This window comes from Cotesia typhae, unplaced genomic scaffold, assembly GCF_013202065.1.
Source record: "Cotesia typhae breed Kobodo isofemale line unplaced genomic scaffold, CoteBio_Ctyphae contig_11, whole genome shotgun sequence".
Lineage (NCBI taxonomy): Eukaryota > Metazoa > Arthropoda > Insecta > Hymenoptera > Braconidae > Cotesia > Cotesia typhae.
The window spans coordinates 5012597-5036735 of NW_027423711.1; the positions used below are offsets into that span (position 1 = coordinate 5012597).

The following is a 24139-nucleotide window of genomic DNA, read 5'->3' on the forward strand; positions in this document are numbered from 1 at the left end:
AATGACGAATCCTCTGATGAATAGTATGACTCGCACAATGGAATACCCAGAAACAAGTTACGCACCTGGAACTAAAGAGAACAAGAAGAAGAGGAGTCGTAGTCGGGAGCTAATCGCCGACCTGCGACTTGAGTAGTCGCGTAGTGTCGGTGTGGTGGTGGCGAACAGCCAGAGTCTCGAGTTTAGCCGACACAGCCGATGCGAGGACGAGGAGTGCGACACAGAACTACCGGCGAGTTACAGCCGCGACTGGGAGTTATCCGAGACTCTAGGCTCACGTGAGTACGGCTATACTACGGGAAAAGACATTAGACGTCATGTACAGGCGCACAAGTATACAAGTAAGTATATAAAATATATACAAATACACTTACACATGTATGTATATTTATATTTATGAAAATGAAGTTAGCCGACATTTCAAAATGTTTAGAAATTTTTTATTATTAAAAAATTAAAAAAAAAAAAAATTGTATATGTAAAAAACTGTAAGTACAATTTTTTAAAAATTATTTTTAGTTGTAATTTAATAGATAAAAAATTTTTGAACGTCTGCTAATTTAAGTATCATGAAAATTAAGTTAGCTGACATTTCAAAATTTTTTTTTGAAAAAATTTCAATTAAAAAATTAAAAAAAACATTTCACTTGTAAAAAACTTGAAAAACTATAATTGCAATTTTTTTTAAATTATTTTTAGTTGTAATTTAATTATTAAAACAAATCAAAATTTTTTAGACGTCTGCTAACTTTAGTGTCATTTATATATATATATATATATATATATATATATATATATATATATATATATATATATATATATATATATATATATATATATATATATATATATATATATATATATATATATATATATATATATATATATATATATGTAAAGCAAGAGTAAAGAGTAAAGAAACTCCGGCGGTTTCACTGCTGCTCACCTCTATCCTATACTCCAAACTAAAAAGCATCTGAGTAGAGCTGAAGTTACAAAGGTGGGGGCCCTTGAACCGCAGCAACGCTCACCGCGTTCTCCAGGGGCCAGTTCAGCCAGCCAGTTTCGTGTGTATGTGCGAACGGCGCGGGTGTTTAATCTGCCGTTGGCACGACCATTAAAAAACTCCATATACTGTGCTGTGTATTAGTTACTGTGATAAGTGAATTTTTAAGTTTAAAATCATCTGTGCGAGATTGATTAAACTCACATCAACATCAGTTGACACTTATTGCTCGGTAGTTGATATATAATATCATATAAATTAACAGCGCTGATTTAAGCTACCATTAAAATCCGATTCGTGATTCATGATCATCCGATCAGAGTGATATTGATTATGAATAAAATCAATGAATCGAGTTTATTATTAATATGTCTGTGAGCTTAATTCACGTGGATTAAAATGCCAAGGATTTACGCGCGAACTCTCCAAGAAATGCTCTGCTTACTTTTCGCAGGTGAGTTTTTTACTACAGTTTATGCTTATTAACATCTACGGCATGTTATATATTATTATTATTCATTTTAATCGTTTTGTGTACGTATGTCCGAATCATGATTTATTTCTCTTATCAATTTTTAAATTATTTATGTTTATTTAATTACCAAGACTTTGTTGTCTAAACATTTATCCGCGAATCTTCTTTATTGTTATTTAATACTTGTTGTTTGTATTTTCAACGTTGATAATAATTATAATAATAATAATATTCATAATGATAAATGAAAATTAAATTAGCCGATATCTAAAAATTTTTATAATTTTTTTTTATTAAAAAAATTATAACAAAAAAATTAAAAAAAAAAAATTTCACTTGTAAAAATCTTTGAGTGCAATTTTAAAAAATATTTTTTGTTTTATTTTAATAAAAAAATAAAATAAAACAATTAAATAAGGATAATAGAAATTTTAGGTAAAAATTCTATTTAAAAAAAAAATAACAAAAGCAGGTGCTGGTGACTAAGTCCGTGGAATTTATAAATTTACTACAACCGTGACAGGTGGGAGAAAAAATACGGAGGGTAGATCCCATGGCCATAGTCCACAGGTATATAAGGGCACTCGATTATTTTTTTAAAGAATATACAGGATTCGAGCTGTTGTTCCTCTACCTGAACGGATAGAGGAGTTTTAACAGTTTTTTCCGACAATACAAGTTAAAAATGTATTTTCACTTTCTACGAGCGGAGCAAAGAGCCACAAAGACAGCCAGCGAGTGCGTTAATTTAAAGCTAGCAGCGTGGAGTAATTTTTTTTTAGCCAAGTCTAGACTCAACTTGGTCGTTTTATTTCAAAATACCATCCAAAGTTATTACTTTTAATTACTACTTTCCCTTGTAGTCATTTATTGGTGCTTTGAGTTGGAGTCATTCGTATCAGTACGGTTACACACATCCATAAAGTATGTAATCAGTAAACCTGATCTAAGATAATAATTTTAAGTATGAGTATGAGTATGACCAGAATGACACTTGGTTGATATGAGAATAACTCGAGTCATTTAAACGATACCCGATTGGATTTCCTGGTTTAATTTTTTGCTATCCACACTGATAGAAGGATTTATTAAATATTTAATAATATAATTTATTTAATGACAATTATTTAATTTATTAAATTTAAATAAAGCTTATTTAAATATAAACAAATCCTTCTATCAGTGACAGCGGATATGTATATTCAATTAAAAAATTCAATCTATACTCCGTTTATATCTGTATATCTATATCTGTATATTAAATTGCCAATTTCTCCTCTAGATTTCTATTCACGATTCACGATATCGAATACACAATTGTCGATTGTGATCAGCGACAAGTTTTAAATGGACTCGCACGAATATCGATCGTCTCAAGAGCTCCGATAGTGTGCCATCGTTTTACAGGCACGAGTGAATAACCTCATGCAAGAATATATAAATTTATATATATATATATATATATATATATATATATATATATATATATATATCCAGCAAGCTCTAGACTGATTTCGATCGCAAACCCCTGGACTACAATATAAATACCAATCCGGGTTTTCTTTTATTCTTTACGTAAATTAATAATTTACTTTTACTCGGACAAAGTTTACGATCGGTAAAAAAAACTTGTAACAGGTGGATCAAACAGCATTTTGCGTATCAATTAATTCTCAGTGGCTCATTTACAATTACAATGTAATAGGCCCGTCCTTCTCTAGAGTCGATCCTCGTTGGCTGTCTTCACGCTCAAATGCGTGCATACTTTAAAAGCATTGTAAATACAGTACAGAACGCGTAATGTTAGCTCACGTTTCCTTGGATGCACATCACCGGCAAAACCTCCTATTTTTTACTCTAAATCTACACAAGCCTGCTTGCTCGATGGAAATTTTAAAACAATGTGCAATTTTTATATTGCATAATAAAATAAATTTTTAGTCATTTAAATAAAAATTAAATTATTATTTATCATTGCAATTGCAGTTAAGCATGCAATTATATTTGTTGGAAAAATTAAATTTTTAATATTTAATTTTTTTAAATAAATTTTTAATTTTTCTAATTAAATTTAAAATTAAAAATTAAAAATTTTTTTAATTACATTTTTCTGTAAAAAAAAATAGCCAGAAATTTTTTTTAAAGGTACTAAGCTTTTTTTTTTTGTATAAATATAAGTACTACAATTGTAAATATTTAAAAAAACGTTGACACAAATGTATGTAGCTTAGTATATTATATATTATATATTCACCGGCAATGCGTCACGCGAGTAAAGTAAAACATCTAGTCAAACTTGCTACATAAATAATAAAAAATATAAATAAAAGTAATGCAATATTATGTATATGTATTTCAAAGAAAATGTATGTGTTAGTAAAGTGCGATACATAATATTATATTATATATAAAGCACTTGGAGTGCATGCACATGATTTTATTCTCGAGGAATTTTCTTTCATGTGACACATCGACTTCGCGGATAACTTTTACATGTTTAAATTTATATTCAAATATTATTCAATGAAGCGGAATGAATTTTTTTTTATAAAAACTTTTTAAATTAACATTTTCACCTAGTTTGTTTTCAGATATATACAATTCGGTGATTTTAAATAATTTATTTTTCAAAAAAGTTGAAATTTAAATTCATTAACGCCGGGTTTATTCAATTTAATGCGAGGCAATTACTGAAATTAATAACCTTTCATGAATATTCATAAGAGTGTTCATATATAAGGCAATAATTAATATGATGGCAAATTTAATGAAAGCACGAGATCGACTTAATTTATTTATCTATATTAAATATGTCGCTAAAATTTCTCTAATGCTTCTAAGGGCAGAAATACTTTTTATCATTGTTATATTTAAAATATTAAATTCTAAGTGATGTTAGGAGTCGTTAGAAAAAAGTAGAACGTGGATAAATACCTTTTCAATTCTTAATTATTGTAGTTGTATGTACTTATATGTATAAACTTATGTACAATACAATACTTACTGTAGATCGCAAATGGTTGCATTGTTCGATAGGAAAGTACTTTTCGTACACGCCTACGAAACATCAATATCAATGTAAATAGTTAATATAACTCAAAACATTTAATATAATTTAAATTTGATGATTATCGTCTGAAAAGTTTAAGTAAAATAATTTAAAAGTTTTAAATAATATTTATGAATAAAATCCTGAGAATTAATATTTATATTTTCAAAGTTTCATATCATTATCACCGATAGTCAATTTATTATAAATATTTAACTTGTGAACTATCGACATTTTTTAAGATATAAGCTCATCCCGAGGTTACACTCATCGAGACCTTTCATTTGAGTACCCACATTAATTTTTCATATATTTTATATATTTATATATATATATGTATATACGAAAAATATATGAAAAATTGATATAGGTACTCAAATGAAAGCTCTTGATGAGTGTAACATCGGGATGAGCTTATATTTTTAAAATAAATATTATATATATATATATATGTATATATAAAAAATTTAACAAAGCAAAATTTTGAATAAAATTAAATCAGCTCGGATTAACTTAAATTTCTCCGTACTGAATAATTTTAATTAAAAAAATAAAGCAGGGAATATTTTTAAGGATGATTGGCTGGCAATTCGGATAATTGATTTCACAGCGACTCTTACCCGTGTAAGTTACCGTCAGTTATGTTATTGAGTTTGTTAAAATTACGCTTGACGAATTAATTATCCCGAATATGGAACCGTGTTAAATTAATGACAATAAATATACGTCTAGGTAGCCAAATATATATACGGGCTGATAATTCGCGGATAAAATAATTAATTAGAAATCTTTTCAGTGAACGAGAAAATTTATATTTCAGACGTCTACGGATATATTTTTAAACTAACGGGAATGAGATTTATTATTTTAGGTGCGATTAATTATTTCTACTAATTATTTCGAGTTTCAAGCTAAGGAGTATCTGCGGTGCGAGTCTTTAATAAGATCGAGAGACGAATTTATTACGACAGACGTAATGGCGGTATTAAGTTTTTCTGCTGGAATTGGATATGGAATTACAGCTCGCTTATATAATCCTTAGCAACTCTATAAACATATTGGAGATCTCGGAGCGACATTTCAAGTTTTCTCGAGGCCTTGTTCACTTTGCGAAGCTTAAAATGAAATATGTGCTCGGAAACATAGATTTTAGACAATTGAATAGTTTCCTGCTCAATTTTTAATTTTTCTTCTGGTGTTTCCCTTTACGGTGGGAAAATTTTATTTCTAACAATCGAGCAGCTGTAAAAGTTCGACTTAACGCTGATTAATTAATTTTCAAAGAAATAATAAAATGTAAAAAAATTATTTTTTAATTTTTATACTGATAGAATTTTTTTTTTCCACTTAATAAAATTGATTTAGCAATTTTTTAAAAAATTAATAACTTTAATAGGTTTTTTTTTATAAAAAATATATATATATTTTTTTTTTCAAATAATATTTATAAAAAATTTTAAAAATTAAATTAATTTTTTAACAATTGAAATAAATTATTCTATCACTGTAAAAAACAATATCATGATAAATGTTTCATTTTCAACAATGAAACTTTACAAAAGAAATAAAAACTTTTAATTATTCTTTTAAATGACCAAAAATAAGCAACAGTAGAGAAATCAATCTCCATTAATTTTTTTTTTTTACTAAAACAATGAACAAAAAGTACCCAAGCCCTTAAAATAAAGAGAAGCAAGAGAAATTTTTTCAATCATGCGAAAATTTTTTGTTTAGTAAAACTAAAACTAGTCTTTTTGCAACGGTCACAATAATGGAAGCCTTACCAATTTGTCGTGGAAAGTCGATACTCATACACATATATGTACATACACATATAAAAAATATATATATCCAAGCTGGAGCCCGCCTCGAGTTTATAATACAGAATATATCTCTATTTACAATGAATGTTTCAATCCGTTATAACTTACAAATAATAATACAATATTTTATTTCTTCCAAAATAAACTCGGCCAGTCAATTTATCCGATTGCGCGTTTTTTTTTATTAAAATTAAACAATAAAAATCTAAAAATCTAACAAATAAAAAAAGTAAATGTAGATAGGCAGCGGACATACGTGTAATGTAACTCTGTGGTTTCCGGTGAGTTTTTATTTTTGTGCCTGGAACTTTTTACATCAACTGCTCTACTGGTAGATATAATACATACTTACACAGTTCTACTTCAAGAGGTCTAAAGCCACCGCGAAAGTAATTAAGATTTCTCATTATTCATTTTATGTGCTTTTTTTTTTTTTATTTTATTTTATTCTCCATTCAATAGTAATGTGATAAATTTTTTATTTTAATGAACCGAATGACGAGTATTTTTTTAATTATCTAAATGTCACGTTCTGCTTTTTTTAAAATAAAAAAAAAATTTATCTGATTTTATATATTTTAGATAGATATTAATGAGAACGTTCTTATATATTATATACTTACGACAATGTGGAATAATTTAAAGTTCTGTTATTATTATTGCTTAAAAAAATTTTTAAATTAATTATAATAGGAATAATAATTGTAAAAATTACATATAATTATTATTCTTATTATTAAAACCTAGATATTCATGGTAATAATAATTATAAAACTTCCGGTAGTGTGTTGTCGTGCCGAACAGAAGAATCCGTTTTATTTTGTCGCTTAGAAGGTACTTTTTGGTAACGGTAATCCCCTATTATACTCAACTAATTTAGCGATGCTAAAAGCTAAAACTAAAACTAGAGGTATACTATATGGTATCGTAATCTATCGTACGTTGCATACTTTAATGCTGAATATGTAGATGTATGTGTGTAAATAATGGAGTGAAGGTACCGAACGTTCACAGCGTTATGCTAAAGTGTAAGGATCATCAAGTACAGCAACAACAACAACAACAACAACAACACCGTGGATCCCTGGATCTTTGGATCACTGACCGACCCACAGTCACGATCGTTGAGACCCGCTAAATAATTTACGCTTACAATATTCTCACAATAAAAATATTTCAATAATAATTTTTACTAAAAATATTAAATTAAAAAAATTTTAACATTTTCATTGAAGAAAAAAAAATAATAAATTTATTTTTATCAAATTTTTTCACTCAAATAAATAAAATAAAAAAATCTCCTTTGCTGCGTTTTAACAAATTAAAATGCTGAAACATTTCTTCAGTCAAGAAAAAATAAAACAAATAAAAAAAGTCATTTTAATAATAACATTGTTCCCTTTGTTATCCAAAGAAAAGACTGTATAAAGTTTCCATTAGAAATTCTACATCATTATTAACGCATTAAATTTTAAATTTCATTATTAACCTTCTGACGTCACTCTGCAATTTTTATCAAGCATTATAAATTTATTATTCTCCAATTTATAAATATTATATATTGATCCCCAACTTTCTGACATTTAAAAACTCAATTAGTTTTATAAATTAAAGTTGACCGAAAGAAAATCGATAAAAAATAGCATATTATTATTCTATAGAACAATTTACTTTCTATAAATACAAAAACGTCATTAAATTTATACCTTATTTACCAAAAAGGACCTTTTGGATCTGACAACAATTTTAAAACTTCTTAAGAAGCTTTTCACCAAAAAAATCGAATCTTCATTTAGCTTCGACAATTTTCTGTAAATAAAAAAAAAAAAAAAAAAAAAAAACATTATTGACTAGAATACTTGAACAGAATAAAAAAAAAAAAAAAAACTAAAATGAAGAGAGTAAATTAAATTTTGTCGCTCTTCCGAGCAGAGTACTCTTATTTTTTTTTTTTTTCGCCGGAACTCCTTTGCTGAGTAATAAAATAAAAACTCAAAAGCTTCAGCTTGAACTCGATGATTAAATAACCGGCAATACTGACAATTAATCAACGATTTGATTAAAAAATATTTTATTCAGCTTTACATAACGATACAGCGGTAGTGAATTATAAAAAATTGTTGTGGAAAAATGAATTATTTAAACAACATGACTCTAAACTTCCTGTTATAGCTTATAGCTTCATCCAACACAAAACTCATACGCATCAGTAGATTGTCTACAATAAATAAAACTACCAGCTACACTTTACAATAGAATATTTGATTCACAGACCTGGAGTTAGAGTACATAAGCTAGTTGTAGAACTTGAACTAGTATGACGCAGTATATAATAATAAAGAGGATTGCATAAAATATCTTTATAAAGATTCCGTTCTGATTCTAGATTGTACCTCTGTACTTGTATACGGTAATTCTCTGAAACGCTTTGTGGTCACACAGGACTCACTCATACTTAGCTTCGTTCTCTGGCAAATATTTCCTAAATCTCATTTCAGATTTTATGGAAATAAATCACTTGCAGATCTCTGACGTTTAAAAAAGAAAGAGTTATTTTATTTCAATTGATAACATTCCTGCCAAAGGAAGCTAGATATGAAGAAATTTATAAGGACATTTTTTATTGAAAATTTAATTTTCTATAATAATTATTTCTTATGATTTTTTTATATTTTCAATATTCGATCCACAATTTTAAATTAAACTCCAAAAAGTCAAGGAAAATTTCAGCAACTTTTATTTTTAAATTTAGAATTTAAATTCGAGGGAAAAGAAGCGAGATAAGGAAAAATTGATAAAGACCTTTTTTTGTAGAACATTAAATTTCCTACCAAAAATGTCTCTTATGATTTTTTCATATCTCCAATATTTACTCCAAAATTTAAACTTTTTCAATAAATTTAAAATAAAAATTCAGCAAGCTCGATTGAATTACAAAAAAAAAAAATAAAAAACTAAAATATTACCAAAGAAGGAGGCCAGGAAATGAAGCGACGGAGATGAAATGTAAAAATGTCGAATTGACTTAAATAATTTTTACCTTAGTAACTTCCGGCGAGCATTCCGTGCAATAATCGATTGCATAACTTGAACGTGCCTATAACGGAAGATCGAATGCGTTAAGAGAGAATGCAGTTAGAGGTTGCGATTGTGCATCGCTGGGAGACCGCACGTCCAGTTTACTCCCATGATAGATGCACAGCTGCTACTATGGACTAGAGCTATAGGCCACGTGATACATACATAGTTCCTAATATATACAGCCTCCGTTAATTTTTTATCAAGACTTATTTCTTTTTTATATTACTCGTAGATGTACACTACGCCGCTATTAAATTCTTCTCTACGGTGTTTATAATGCCTCTGTTCGTGCTATTACTATATAATATCTGTACGTTCTCTGTACTCTGTACTGCAAATGCATACAATCAAACACATAGCAGAGTCTATTCTAAGTAATGCTCGTGGTCTCAGGCAAATGATCCCCACGCCCCTAACACAATTCTGTTTTATCCTGTCTAACGGAATTCAAAGATCTTTTATTGAGAATCCGGCTGATTCATTTATCCATTTGCTGCTTTCCAGGATTCTAGAATTCTTCATGAAATTCTTTGATTTGTAACAAAATTCATCGAAAATTTATTTAATTTTTGTTAAAAAATTTTTTCTTCCTTTTGACATGTTAATCAATCAAAATATTAATAAAAATTTACTTCTATTTTTATATTTAATTTTTTGGAGCAAGAGAAAAATTTTCTCAAGACAAGAAAATTTATTTCTTAAAGCAAGAAAATTAATTTTGTTGGAATAAATGAAATTTCTTGTCAAAAAAAATTTTTTTTGCTCAAAATAATAATTAGGAAGAAAAATATTTTATAGAGAATTTAATTTTCTACAATATTTAATCCAAAATTTTGAATTAAAATTTCCAAAAGCAATGAATAGCTTTTACGACTTAAATTTCTGAATTTAAAATTCAAATTTTAGAAAAAGGAAGAAAAATAAAGTAAAATTGATAAGAAACTTTTTTTAAATAAAATTAAATTTTCTTAAAAAAAAAATCTAATTTTTTCATATCTTCAATATTTATCTCTAAATTAAAAAAAAACTCCATAAAACTTTTATCTCTAATTTTCTTTTTAAATTTTCAAACGCTTAAACTATTTCCAAGGCCTCTGACTGAAAACAAGAATACACTTAACAAATTATATAAATATGAGCACGTTAGTATATATTTATCTCACACATCTATCCACATATCGGCAATAAAAGTTAATTACTAAAAACCTCAGTTAAATATTCAAATTCAAGGCCGATAACAACAAGATACAACTAATAAACATAAATATAATTAAAAAAACTTTCCCATATTACATATTACACAAAATACAACTACTAAACATGAAGCCTGACTTCCTCTAAATACATTCGCGGAGTTAATACGATAAATAAATAATCTTGAATTATCTAATAATAAAAAAAAAAAGAAAGGTAAATCAATAATAATATAACCGGTTACATAAATAAGTGTATTTTCCTTTCCTCCACTCTCGAACTAGACTTTGCTCACTACATAAATTTTTTCCCAAGTATGATAAACTCGTTAGATCGAGATCGAGGATCGTAATTCATGCCGACACGTCTTATGTCTTATATACCTTATATTATATTATTCTGAACAGTAAATCTGTGGAAATAGCACACTGCATTCCTTTTATATTTATATAATCAATATTTTACACTCTATTGATAAATATTTTATATTGAAAATCATGGGTGATTTCACAAGAACAAATATGACTCTCGAGTGTGCTCAAGGATTTAGACTTTCTATAATATGTGCATGTCTGCTGAGATATCCATCAATAAGATGCTAAGCCATCCAAGCATTGCCTATTTATTTATTTATAATATTATTTATTTAATAATAGGCTATGTATCATTAAAAGGATGCGCAACTTTCTGTTGCTGCCATATCCGGTATACCACCGGCCTTCGCCGGAATATAATGATTCATATGACCATTATATGTGACTTGTGACTGAAGAACAAAAGAAGAAATCTGGTTTAGATCTCAGAGCTAAATCCGTTCCCGGATTGTTCGGGAAATCCAGCTCTGCTATTTCTTCTTTTGAACAAAGTGACTTCAACGCCCGACAAGAGGGTCTTTTTCTTCATAAAAAAAAAATTCAAAATTTATTTAAAGTGCTGCAGAGACCTGGATAAATAAATAATACTCAAGTTTTTATTTATTTTTATAACAATTTACAATTAAAAAAAATTTTTTTTAATTTTCACATTTGAAATTTTTTTGGAATAATTTTATTGCTTTAAAATAAATAAACAAAATTATATAAATTGTGGTATCGAGCAATAACAATCAGGATAAATATAATAAATGAGAAAGAGTTATAAAAGAAGAAAAAGTGGGCGGATACTGCAGTGCACTATTCTTCACGATACGTGTCGTAGAAACTGGTCTGAACTTTTATTCTTGAACTTTGGAGCAGAGACAAAGACTTTGCACCGATGTCACACTAGTACACTCTAAAAAATAAGAAGGAGCTATGGCTGAGTCATTACCTTCAGTTATATCCTGGTGAATCCGTTCGACACATTCAAGTCATCACTTCCGTTCAGTTATTTGAATATTAATAAATATAAATACTAAATACTTAATATTTTTATCACGTCAGTTAAATTTCTAAGCTTTATCTATTTTATTATTTTAATCAGTTTAAAAATTTATTAATTATTAAACAATTAAATTAATTAATAAGTTATTATTTATATTTTTAAAAAGAATTTTTATTTTTATTTTTTGTAATAATTTTTGTAACAAAAAAAATTGTCACATGTCTTCTAATTTAATTTTAACAAGATAAAACTTCAAACTATCCGTATAAATCTGAAAATAAATATAGGTTATTATTACACATTCCTCGAGAATTTAAACATCTCCACATTTACTCTAAAATAATAATAATAATAATAATAATAATAATAATAATAATAATAATAATAATAATAATAATAACAAAATAATAATAATAATAATAATAATAATAATAATAATAATAATAATAATAGTAATACTATATTCTTAATTTTTTTGCATAAAGTATCCTTGAAAACAACTTACGCTCTCTAACATATTTATATTTATATTCTCCATGCTTGGTGAGTAATGACTGAAACTTCTAAACAATTTTTCACCATTAATATTCTTAAATAATTTTTTTTCACCTGAAACTTCTTCAGCATCTTATTTCTTCTCTGGAATCTTGCGCTAATTTCCATTTATCTCAGAACTATTTCTCCCTGCAACATAAACACACATCATAATTATCCTGATGATGATGACTCGAGTCCAGAGGATCCAACCAGTGTCTCTGAACTTTAATGAATGATAATTATACGCCAGGATTAAAACTTTCTTCCACTTACGGCAAAATTATACGCTGAAAATAGTTTGCATTTAAACTTCGAAGCTAAAAAACTTCATTTTTAAAAATTATTACTTGTTTTTATTAAAATTTATCAAAAAAATCTTTTAATTAATTTTTTTTATTATTAAAAATAATTAAAAAATTTTTTAAATTATTTTTTTCTATTATTAAAAATTATCGAAAATTTTTAAATAAAAATTAATTACATAATTTAGCAATTTATTAATTATTAATTTATTTTGTTTCAATTTTAATATTAAAAATAATTAAGAAAATCTTAAATAATAATTAGATAATTCATCAGTCTATTAACAATTAATTAATTTTGTTTCAGTTTTAACGAGCCTCGCTATCGGATCGCTGTCGCACACGACGCAAGCGATAAATGAAGACTATCGAGAAGCGTATTTCAATGGCACGGGATTCCTCAAGCTCGGTTCGACGGTTTCAGTTCATCGACACAGCGGATTAAGCTTCCGAACTTGCGAGGGCGGAAGATTGTTCCTCCAGACCTACAACGATGACATGATTAGTCTGGATGTCACCCCGGACGGGCTGATTTTCACCGCTATCATCGACAAGCAGCGATACGAGGCGAAACTTATTGCTAAGCTGCTTAATAACATCTGGCACAATATAAGCCTGTTCTTCAAACTCGGCAATCTAACTCTCACTGCCGCTGGACACAGTCAAGTAATTGCTTTTTAATAACTTACTACTTTAATTGTCACAATAATGAATAATAATTTATGTTATTATCTTCATTTTAATTAATTCCAAGTGTGTTATTATTTTTTTATGCTTTTACTTTTTAGATCATAGCAAATGCAACTTATAATTCAGCTATTCTTATGCTGCTTGATTACAATGTTAATAGTACTCTAATTGTCGGCGAAGGCTTCAAAGGATGCATTCTTCAAGGACCCGGAATTCTTTTTAATAATACTTATAATTATGGAGCTATTTTGGGAAAATGTCCCACTGATTTACGTGGTTGTAAGTTTATATTTTTTTTTTGGTTTAATTATTACTAATTATAATTTAAAAGAATTATTGATTTTATTTTTAATTAGATAAGACAATTTTTAAAAGAAATTCAATGAAAATTTTATTTTATTAATTATCATAAAAAAATTTTTTAAATTATTAATTTTACAAAAAAAAATTTAGAAATTTGAATAACTTTCTATGAATACTAATTAAAATTTTCTTTTGACCAATAAAGACAATTTAATTTGTTAATTGGAGTAAGACGGCACTGTAAAATCCTCCAATGAACATTAAAAGTATTTAATATTTAATAATTTAATAAAACTAAAATATTTCTTCTTTTGGTCAATTAAAAAAAAAAAAAATTTATATTATTTATTAAAGCAAGATAATTATTTTTTTATAAATCGTCTTATCGAATTTTTCAGTAAAATGATAAAAAGCTCGATAATGAAAAAAAAAAATGATATTGGCTCATGAAGAATATTTATATAAATATACAGCACAGTGTTTATTTAAGCGAGTGTAATCACGCAAATAATTAAAATAAGTAGGCCAGCATTTAGCTAGTGTAATATAGTAATATATAGTACAGTAGAGAGCATGCTTTTTATCTTACCATTACAGGTGGACAGAGCAATGTCGGGAGTACAATGGGAGGGCTATCGAGTGATATATCCAAGAATTATTGTCACAATGAGCCGTGTATGATGCACGGAAAGTGTATCCCCCTGGTAGACGGATACGAGTGCCAGTGCTCAGCGAGATATTCCGGGAAAAACTGTCAGATTGACAATGGTAGAGATTTTTATTATAAATAATGAATTAAAGCAAACAAAAGCTGAATTACAAAGGGTGTAAGGTTACCTTCAACAGATTATCCGCTTATCCAGCATTTAAGTTTGCCGAATCCTCCTCACACCCACTTTATTTAACTTAGTAATCCGTTATACTATAAATTAATAAAATTTACATAGTGAATGAAATTTAAATACGCTTCTATAGATTTTTTCCCGAGGTTTTTTTTATTCCCAGCTCTTTTGTTATTAAAGCTTCGCATGCAAATTTAAAAGTATCATCTATGCATTTAACTTGAACACATATTTATGTATTACTCATACATAAATTAAAATAAAAGTAAAATAAAATATTGTAATGTAAAACAATGAAAACTGTAAATAACTATTAACTGTTTTTAGGCTCGCCGTGTAACAGCAATCCCTGTAGAAATTTGGGAACTTGCAAGGAAGACGAGAAGGGAGACTATATTTGCATTTGTTCTCATCCGTACACGGGTTATCACTGCGAGTCCCAATTGAGCGGACGCTCGTGCAAAGATAATCCCTGCAGAAACAAGGGCATATGTTTGGCGTTCGGTGAGACTGACTACAAATGCAAATGTGCTCCTGGATGGGGTGGAAGACACTGCGAAATAGATATTAACGAGTGTGACCCAAATCCCTGCAAAAACGGCGGTCGGTGTATTGACGGAATCGATACTTACACGTGCAGGTGTGAAAGTACTGGGTAAGTTTCATAAGCTTAAGTTTTATTCATTATCATATTTGCTCTTGATGGTAATCCTCGTAGTTGAGAATTAATTATGGCTTCGCATCTAAGACTAATTTATTTATTTCATTTAAACAATTATTTTTTTTATTTTAATAAATATTATTTAGGAAAAATAATCATTTTTCAATAAGTAAATAATTAATTGATCATTATTTAATATAAAAAAATATTAATAAAAATTTATAAGATCATCTAACGTAAAAAAATTATTTATTAGAAATAAATAAAACGAAAAATTAAATTAAATTCACCAAAACTAACAATCCTTAGGTACGAGGGTAAAAACTGCGAAATAAATATCGACGAGTGTGTAAACAACCCCTGTTTGAACAAAGGCCACTGCTACGACAATTACGGCGGCTATGTATGTCACTGCCCGGAAGGATTCGAGGGCCAGAATTGCGAGCTGAATCTCAACGAGTGTATTTCAAGCCCCTGCAAAAACGGAGGTACCTGCGTCGACGACGTCGGATTTTACCACTGCAATTGTCTAGCGGGCTTTGCTGGAGAGCACTGCGAGAGGCGGAATAACTGCGAAAATAGGGTATGTCCTTCGAACAGCATTTGTCTGGACGTCAAAGGCGGTGCTCAGTGTGTTTGCAAGCCGGGGTACATGGGGAATCCCCCGAACTGCAGCATAAACTTGTGCGCTAGCAACCCCTGCGAAAACGGCGGTACCTGCAGCAGCAATAACGACGGATATAATTGCACTTGCCCGCCCGAATGGAAAGGTAATTTAATAAATAAATAATTTAATTAATTACATCAATAATAATAATAATAATAATAATTATTATTATTATTATTATTATTATTATTATTATTATTATTATTATTATTATTATTATTATTATTATTATTATTATTATTATTGAGTTAATTGTGCATGGGACTTGACTGCATTGTGTTTAATCGGGAAATGTTTTGTTGTTGTTGTTGTCGTTGTTTTAATTGTCTTGCTCACCTTCATCTCACAATTAGGATCGCATTGTCATATCCCGGTGTCTGATTGGTGTTCAGTGTGTTACAACGGCGGTACTTGCATTGAAACGATCTATGGTGTGATGTGCCAGTGCCCCAGATTTTGGACTGGATCCCAGTGCAAAGAGCCAGTCACCTGCCGAGATAACTTACCTTGTAGACAAGCGACTTCTTGCCATGACTATGTGAGTTATCATTATTAACAATCGACACCCCATAAAAATTCATTAAACCTTCATTTGTGTTAATAATTTTATTTAATCAACTCAAATCCAGCCTGGGGGTTATTACTGCAGCTGCGAGCCAGGTTGGACCGGACCGGATTGCTCGATCGACATTGACGAGTGCTCTAATGATCCTTGTCGCAACGGAGGAATTTGTATCGATCAAATAAACAATTATTTTTGTCAATGTTTGCCGGGTTTTACGGGTTTGTGTATTTTTTTTTTGCTTCGCTTGCTTTGCAATTATTTGCTTAACTGTTTGCCAATTAGCTTTAAGCGCTAGTTTTTTATTAAGTAGGTCTGATTGCTGTTGACTTTAAAAACTGTTGAATTGCTAATTATTATTTTTTTTTTATTAAGGTAGTTTGTTATTATTTCAGTGAAATTGTTGATTTTTTAAGAATTTTATTTTATAAACAAATTATTTTAGGAATTATAAATATCAGACTGACAAGTTAATGTTTAAATATTTGCCGATTAGATAAAGTGGAAGAAAATAAACTAAAAATACGTTAAGTGCATATAAAATAAATTATTTTATTTTTAGAATTGTATATTTTATTCATTATTATTATTATGATTTTTATTTAGAAAAAATTTAATATATTTGCGCCTTTTTAAGGTTTTGTATCATTCTTACCAATAGTCAGCAATCCGACCTCTTAAAAAAAAATTCCTAAAAATCTAACCCGAAAAATTTCATTCGCAGGTAAAACATGTCAAATAAATGTCGACGAGTGTTCATCGCAGCCGTGTATGAACGGCGGAACCTGCATCGACAGCACGAACGGCTACTCCTGCAACTGCACCTCCGATTACATGGGCGAGCACTGCGAGCGCGAGTACGACGCCTGCGCAATAAATCCTTGCACGAACAATGGAACCTGTACCCTGACACCGCGCTCCAAACTAGAGTACGTCTGTCACTGTCAACCGGGCTTTGAGGGCAAGAACTGCGAGATAGACGTCGACGACTGCATCTCAGTAATCTGCCCCGGAGACCGGGTGTGCATTGACGCAGTCGCAGGATACGAGTGCAAGTGCCCTGAAGGTTACCGCGAGCCTAATTGCACTCTGATAGTAAATCACTGCTTGAAAAATCCCTGCAACAACAACTCGACCTGCGTGGACCTCGGCGAGCTGGACAGCTTCCATTGCGACTGCGCTCCCGGGTACACCGGGACGAACTGCGACCTGGACATCAACGAGTGTGAGTTACTAGGTAACACCTCCTGCAACAACGGGATTTGCCTCAACACTTTAGGCAGCTACAACTGCTACTGCCGTCCGGGATTTTCCGGGGACCACTGCGACGTCGACGTGAACGAGTGTCTCTGCGGGCCGTGCCAGCACAACGGGACTTGCATCGACAAAATAAACTCCTACGAGTGCAGGTGTCCTCCTGGCTACGGCGGGAAGGACTGCGAGATCGACATTGACGAGTGTGAGAGCAATCCCTGCAAGAACAACGCCGCCTGCATCGACCAAATCGCCGCTTACACCTGCGACTGCGTCCTAGGGTTCACCGGGCACGACTGCGAGATCAACATCAATGACTGTGAGTCCCAACCGTGTCTAAACTACGGCCGGTGCATCGACGAGATCAACAACTACACCTGCGACTGCAAGAACACCGGGTTCGAAGGCTCTCACTGCGAGACTAACATCGACGAGTGTCTTTCTAACCCCTGCGTGAACCAGGCCGTCTGCGTCGACGACATAAAAACCTACAAGTGCCGCTGCTTCACCGGCTACACCGGGCAGAACTGCGAGATTGACATCAACGAGTGCGAAAGCTCTCCTTGCCAGTACAACGGAACTTGCTTAGAAAGGTATGTAGGGTTCATTTTCCCCACTCTCGTTGAGTTTTAATTTAATTTATTGAAATTAACAATTATATTATTATTATTTTTTTTTTCTCAGTAAGAAGGTTAAGGATTTTTTCCCAAATATTTTTCATAAAAATATTTTCTAAATTTTTAAATAAAATTTGTAACAATTTATCTTGATAACTTCTCTTAAATAACTCCCTTACTTTCCAAAGGTCTAACCAAGAGTTATACAAAAGCAACGCCAGGAATTTACCCGCAATCTTCACCCAAGAATTCAGCTACGCGAACGCCAGCGGATACGAGTGTCTCTGCATCCAGGGACTAACCGGGCAAAACTGCGAGAAGAACATCAACGAGTGCGAGAGCAACCCTTGCATCTACGGAAAGTGCAAGGACAGAATCGGCGGGTACACTTGCGAATGTGACGAGGGCTTCGAGGGGGACCATTGCGAGCATGACATCGACGAGTGCATGCGCTACCAGCCTTGCCAACGCGGAAACTGTTCCGACGCAGTCGCTGACTACTACTGTACCTGCGAGCCGGAGTACGGCGGCAAGAACTGCTCAGTGGCGCTGATCGGGTGTCAAGGCAAAGCTTGCCAAAACGGCGGAACTTGCTGGCCTTATTTGTTCAACGAGACCCAGCATCGGTTCAACTGCACGTGTCCTTACGGCTTTCACGGAGACATTTGCGACCACGTGACCACCATATCGCTCAGCGGAAGTTCTTACGTGATGATCAACACGAGCCGTGACGAAGGATATGACATTCAATTTAGATTCCGGACAACTCTTCCCAACGGACTGCTGGCTATGGGCAAAGGAACTACCTTCTACATCCTGGAGCTGGTCGACGGTAAGCTTAACTTGCACTCCAGCATTCTGAACCGCTGGGAGGGAGTCTTCATAGGCAGCGGGCTCAATAATTCCAAGTGGCAGAGGGTTTTTGTAGCGATTAACGCGACGCATTTGGTGCTCTCTGCCAATGACGAGCAGACTATTTATCCGATTAATTTAAATGAAGGGTCAACGACCTCCCCGACGACCTTCCCGACGACTTACGTCGGGGGAACCATCAGCTATCTTCGGAAACTGACTCACGGTCCGCCGTTTTTTATTGGGTGCACTGAGGACGTGATTATCAACGGAGAGTGGATCTACCCGGACATGAATTCTGATAGTGTGCTCATGGAGTCCATTGAGCCTAGATGTCCTCGAGAGGAGCAGTGTCTTCCCAACCCCTGCAAAGCTGGAGGACACTGCACTGATCGCTGGCAAGACTTTTCCTGTAAATGCGAGCGACCTTACCTTGGACACACGTGTCAGTACAACATGACAGCCGCTACTTTCGGCTACGAGAATATCAAAGACGGCTACGTTACGGTAAAAGTCGCTGACGCTGCGCGAAGAGCCATGAGATACATTGTCGACATCTCGATGTTCATCAAAACCCGCGAGCAGCGTGGGGATATTTTTTATCTAGGCTCTGAATTAAGTCCTTCTGATCCGAAGTTCCTGGAGAACACTTACATAGCTGCGCAGCTGGAAGGAGGGGAACTGCTGGTGCGCATGCAATTTAATGGAACTGAGTCTTACACTGTTGATGGAGTCAAGCTCAATGACGGCAACAATCACTTGATCCAGGTGATCAGGAACTTGACGCTGGTCCAGGTTAAGATCAACGGAACTGAGTACTTCAGGAAGACTATCAGTGCTATAGGACAGCTCAATGTTACTGTTCTTTATTTAGGTGGGCTCCCCCAGGTCTCCAGGTATATCAGGCAGGTTGACAGGAGCCAGATGGAGCTCCAGGTCCCGCCGAATAATAAAGTGAATTTCAAGGGGATCATTCAGGACGTGAGGATATCTAACGGAGCAGAGACTATGGTTGTTGAGTTCTTCCCGCTGAAAGCTAAAGACATCCCTCCGCCAATTCAGTTCGGTAATGTTACTTTGGACAAGGAAAAGGTGCTGCCTGGGGAAATTTCTGATCCGGTTTGTAAGAGCAATCCTTGTTATCATAATGGAACTTGTCATGTTACTTGGAACGACTTCTGGTGCCAGTGTCCCAGAGGGTACACTGGGAAGACTTGTCAGGAAATGGAGTTTTGTCAGCTGCAAGATTGTCCGCAGGGTTCCAAGTGTCAGAATCTTGATGGAGGGTACGAGTGCATTGCTAATGCCACTTTTGATGGGACAAGCACTTCTTTTACTTATGTTTATAATCAATTGAAGAAGAAGAATATCATGGAATCTGGGATTGACTCCATTGAAATTATGTACAGGTATGATATTTTTTTATTTTTTTTTTAACAAAAATAATTATTTTAAAAAAATTGTTATTTTAATTTTTAAAATTCCTGCATAAGAATTTTTTTAGTGTAATTTATTTGTTAAAAAAATTATTAAACATCTGCTAAATAAATTTTCAATATACAGATCCAACAGCGGAGGAACTTTGATGCACATGGCGCCTCACGGTTCAACCGATCAGCATTTCACAGTGTCAGTCTACAAAGACAACGTGACAGTTGCTTGGAAATTAGACGTCCTAAACCAAGACACAGTATCTTTCGGCAAAGACGTCGCAGACGGCAACTGGACCTCGATAATTCTCAAGCTATCCACTAATCAGATAGTCTGTGGGTACAAGAATACTCTCGATGAAACAACAGCGCATTCCAGCACCAAGTTCAACCTGTTAGCGTGGTATGACTTGCTGAGCACCGGAGCGATAACCCTAGGCGGCCTGGCGAGTAGTCTATGGACCGCTAGCGGGTTCGACAAAGGAATCAACGGGAACAGCGTGGAGCTGCTAGAGCACCAGCTGACGACTTCAACTCCTCCGCATGAAATGATGTCTGGAGAAGCTTTCAAGGGTTGTTTAGGCGAGGTGAGGATCGGAAGCATGCTGCTGCATTATTTTACCTTCGAGCAGGTTTACGGAAATGCGAACTTCACTCCGAGCGAGTATTTAGCGCTGCAGTCGAACACCAGCCACAGCATCGGGTGTCAGCTGTGCTTCGAGCACGAGTGCAAGAATAATGGCCACTGCCACGACAAGCTGAACAGCTACGTGTGCGATTGTCCCTCGGGCTACACAGAGGCGGACTGTTCAGTGGACATCGACGAGTGCGAGAACAATAATTGTCAACACAACTCTACTTGCATCGACGGCATCGCTAATTACACCTGCGAGTGCACTAGAGGCTGGCAGAGCTGGCAGTGCGACAAGGACGTCAACGAGTGCGTGCCAACGAGTCCCTGTCAGCACGACGGAGTCTGCGTCAATCTCCCCGGGTCCTTCAAGTGCGAGTGCCCGGACTCCTTCACTGGAGAGCTCTGCGAGCAATTCCGGCTGATCACTTGCAAGGATCACCCTTGTGAGAACGGGTCCACTTGCAGCGACGTCGTTAATCATGAGACTGGAGATAATTTCACTTGCAGCTGTCTTCCGGGGTATGAGGGTGTTAGGTGCAACGTCGCTTACTGCAATGTCAAGAATCAGAGGTGCCAGAACGGCGGTCGGTGCGACTCTTTCTCTTATCAGTCCCCGCAGTGCACTTGCTTGAGCGGATTCGCGGGAAGATTCTGCGAGATTAATATTGACGACTGCGCCAAGGATGAGCAAGGCAATGTTCCTTGCAAAAATGACGGGGCTTGTGAGGATGGTATTGATAGTTACACTTGCAATTGCACCGGCACTGGCTACACTGGGCCCAATTGCAGCGAAGATATTGATGAGTGCGCGCTTGGGGATTATGACTGCGGAAGAGGAAAGTGTATCAACTCGCCTGGGTCGTTTCACTGCGAATGCGAGCCTGGCTACTGTGGGTACAATTGTGGGATGGAGAATCTTTGTCTTGATGTATGTAATTTTATTTTATTTGGTTTTAATTATAAGTTGTTTTATTTATTTGGTTTTTTTTTTTTTTTTTTTTTTTTTGATGCAGGACATTTGCTTGAATGGAGGAACTTGCGAGTGCAATGTTGAAAGCAATGGGTATGTTTGTGTTTGTCCTTCTGGATTCACTGGACAAAATTGCTCGGAGGTAATTGATATTTTATGATACTCAAGTTTGCAAATTTTTTTTTATTTTATAACAAATGAAAATTTTTCTAAAAATTTTCACTAATTTTTTAATTTAATTCTTTTTAGAAGAAAAATAATTTTTATTTTTATTAGAAGAAAAATAAAATTTATTAAAAAAATTTTTCAGTCGGAACATCTGCTGGGAAGCCAAGCGAAGGACATAGCGTTAATCGTTGGACCCATAATGGCAGTGATTCTCGCGGCGATAACAGTATCTGCAACGCTATTTATAATAGCCGCTCGTAAAAAACGCGCCACCCGTGGGACATACAGCCCCAGTGCGCAAGAATTCAGCAACCCTCGGGTGGAAATGGACAACGTAATGAAACCACCTCCTGAAGAGCGACTGATTTAAAGAACAAGAACAAGTGTTAATCAAAACCAATAACAGAAAATCTATCAGAATTAATCGACCATTACGGTAAAAATAAAAAATAATAATTATTATTTACTATTTCTAGTCCTCGCCGCATTATTCTCGGACCTTAACTTAAACCAGAAGATTAAGTAAATCACTGAGCTATGCAATTACGCCTGCAACAATGAGGTAATTACGTTCGAACATAATTGCCTGCGGTTAAATCAATATAACGATTTTAAAATTTATTTTTTTTTTTTCTCTAAATAAGCAAACCATTCGGGGTATTTAATATCCTGGGCTTTTAAAGCAATTTATTAAGTGTACTTAACGTAAATGTAAACCGAAAAAATTTACTATTACTATTACTATATTACTTATATTTTACAAAGATAAAATCTTATTAAGGCATCGAAAAAATACCCGTCCATATAGTGCCTAATGAATTTTTAAATATCCGAGTTATCATATTTTATAAATATTAATTATTATTATTATTATTATTATTAATTATTAATTAAATGACAATTATCATTAAGCATAACGAGACATGACTTATGTGGTAAATATTTTTTTTTTTTTTTTTTTTACTTATTTTAAATATTTAAAATGTATTCTATTTAATTAATCGCACGGATTTAAGTATGTGTTATTTTTGTAAATACTTAACTAGGTAATTGTTCATTTTTACCAGTAATTAACCTTTTATATTATATTTAATTTAATTAACTAAATATTACTATCAATATTTAATTAAATTGTTAATAATTATGTAATACCATCGCGACCAAAGTAATTAAGCGATTAAAATTTAAATTTATAGTAAAAAGGGATCAGGCGTCTTGATCCTCCGACAAAATATCCCCGAGACTAAATATCATACAAAATTAGGAGGGATATTTATTTTGGATGACAATAAAGTTAGTAGCCGACTTTTAAAAATTTTTAGAATTTTTTTTTTTGAAAAATTTTTTTTTTATGTTTAAATAATAATTTAATTTTGGGAATTTGGACAATAAATTAAGGTTGAATATTTTAAATATGGACGAGAACTTAAATATTTTTTTTTTATTTCCTTTGTAAAAAATTTGAAAAACTGTTAAGTGCAATTAAAAAAAATTTTTTTTAGCTTTAATTTAATTAACTAAACAAAATTTTAAAATAAAAAATGTCAGCTAACTTTATTATGATTTATTTGACAATTTTTGGGATATTTTTTTGGAGGATCAAGAATTATAGAACCATTAAAAAAAGACATAATTATTAAAGACTGAAATGTAAATTTTG

At 32.4% G+C, this 24139-nt stretch overlaps 1 protein-coding gene and 1 long non-coding RNA gene across 4 annotated transcripts; one reads left to right on the top strand and one right to left on the bottom strand.

Moving 5' to 3' along the window:
* The first annotated feature begins 1088 nt into the window (after positions 1–1088).
* Crb (cell polarity complex component crumbs) lies at positions 1089–22945 on the top strand. 3 transcript variants are annotated; one of them, XM_074242279.1, is made up of 14 exons: positions 1089–1460; positions 13137–13495; positions 13618–13798; positions 14420–14590; positions 14992–15319; positions 15635–16095; positions 16346–16530; positions 16622–16775; positions 17279–18401; positions 18614–19257; positions 19426–20686; positions 20841–22269; positions 22355–22453; positions 22622–22945. In XM_074242279.1, the coding sequence occupies exons 1-14, from the start codon at positions 1406–1408 to the stop codon at positions 22847–22849; spliced, it is 6678 nt and encodes a 2225-aa protein (XP_074098380.1). In that variant the 5' UTR covers positions 1089–1405; the 3' UTR covers positions 22850–22945. The 3 variants fall into 3 exon arrangements, with proteins under 3 accessions (XP_074098380.1, XP_074098372.1, XP_074098388.1); XM_074242271.1 differs by having other exon boundaries at positions 18614–20686; XM_074242287.1 differs by lacking the exons at positions 16346–16530; positions 16622–16775 and having other exon boundaries at positions 18614–20686.
* On the bottom strand, positions 12481–14704 carry LOC141527132 (uncharacterized). Its single transcript, XR_012479146.1, has 3 exons — positions 14660–14704; positions 14412–14573; positions 12481–12674 (listed from the first exon to the last, which is right to left on the bottom strand). It is a non-coding gene; the product is annotated as an uncharacterized LOC141527132 (long non-coding RNA).
* Positions 22946–24139: the final 1194 nt, after the last annotated feature.

Excerpts from the sequence above, each read along its gene's own strand:
- Crb (XM_074242271.1), top strand. The coding sequence starts at position 1,406 with ATGCCAAGGATTTACGCGCGAACTCTCCAAGAAATGCTCTGCTTACTT. Across the intron at positions 1,461-13,136 it reads GCTCTGCTTACTTTTCGCAG|TTTTAACGAGCCTCGCTATC; the intron begins GTGAGTTTTTTA and ends ATTTTGTTTCAG. Across the intron at positions 13,496-13,617 it reads CTGCCGCTGGACACAGTCAA|ATCATAGCAAATGCAACTTA; the intron begins GTAATTGCTTTT and ends TTTACTTTTTAG.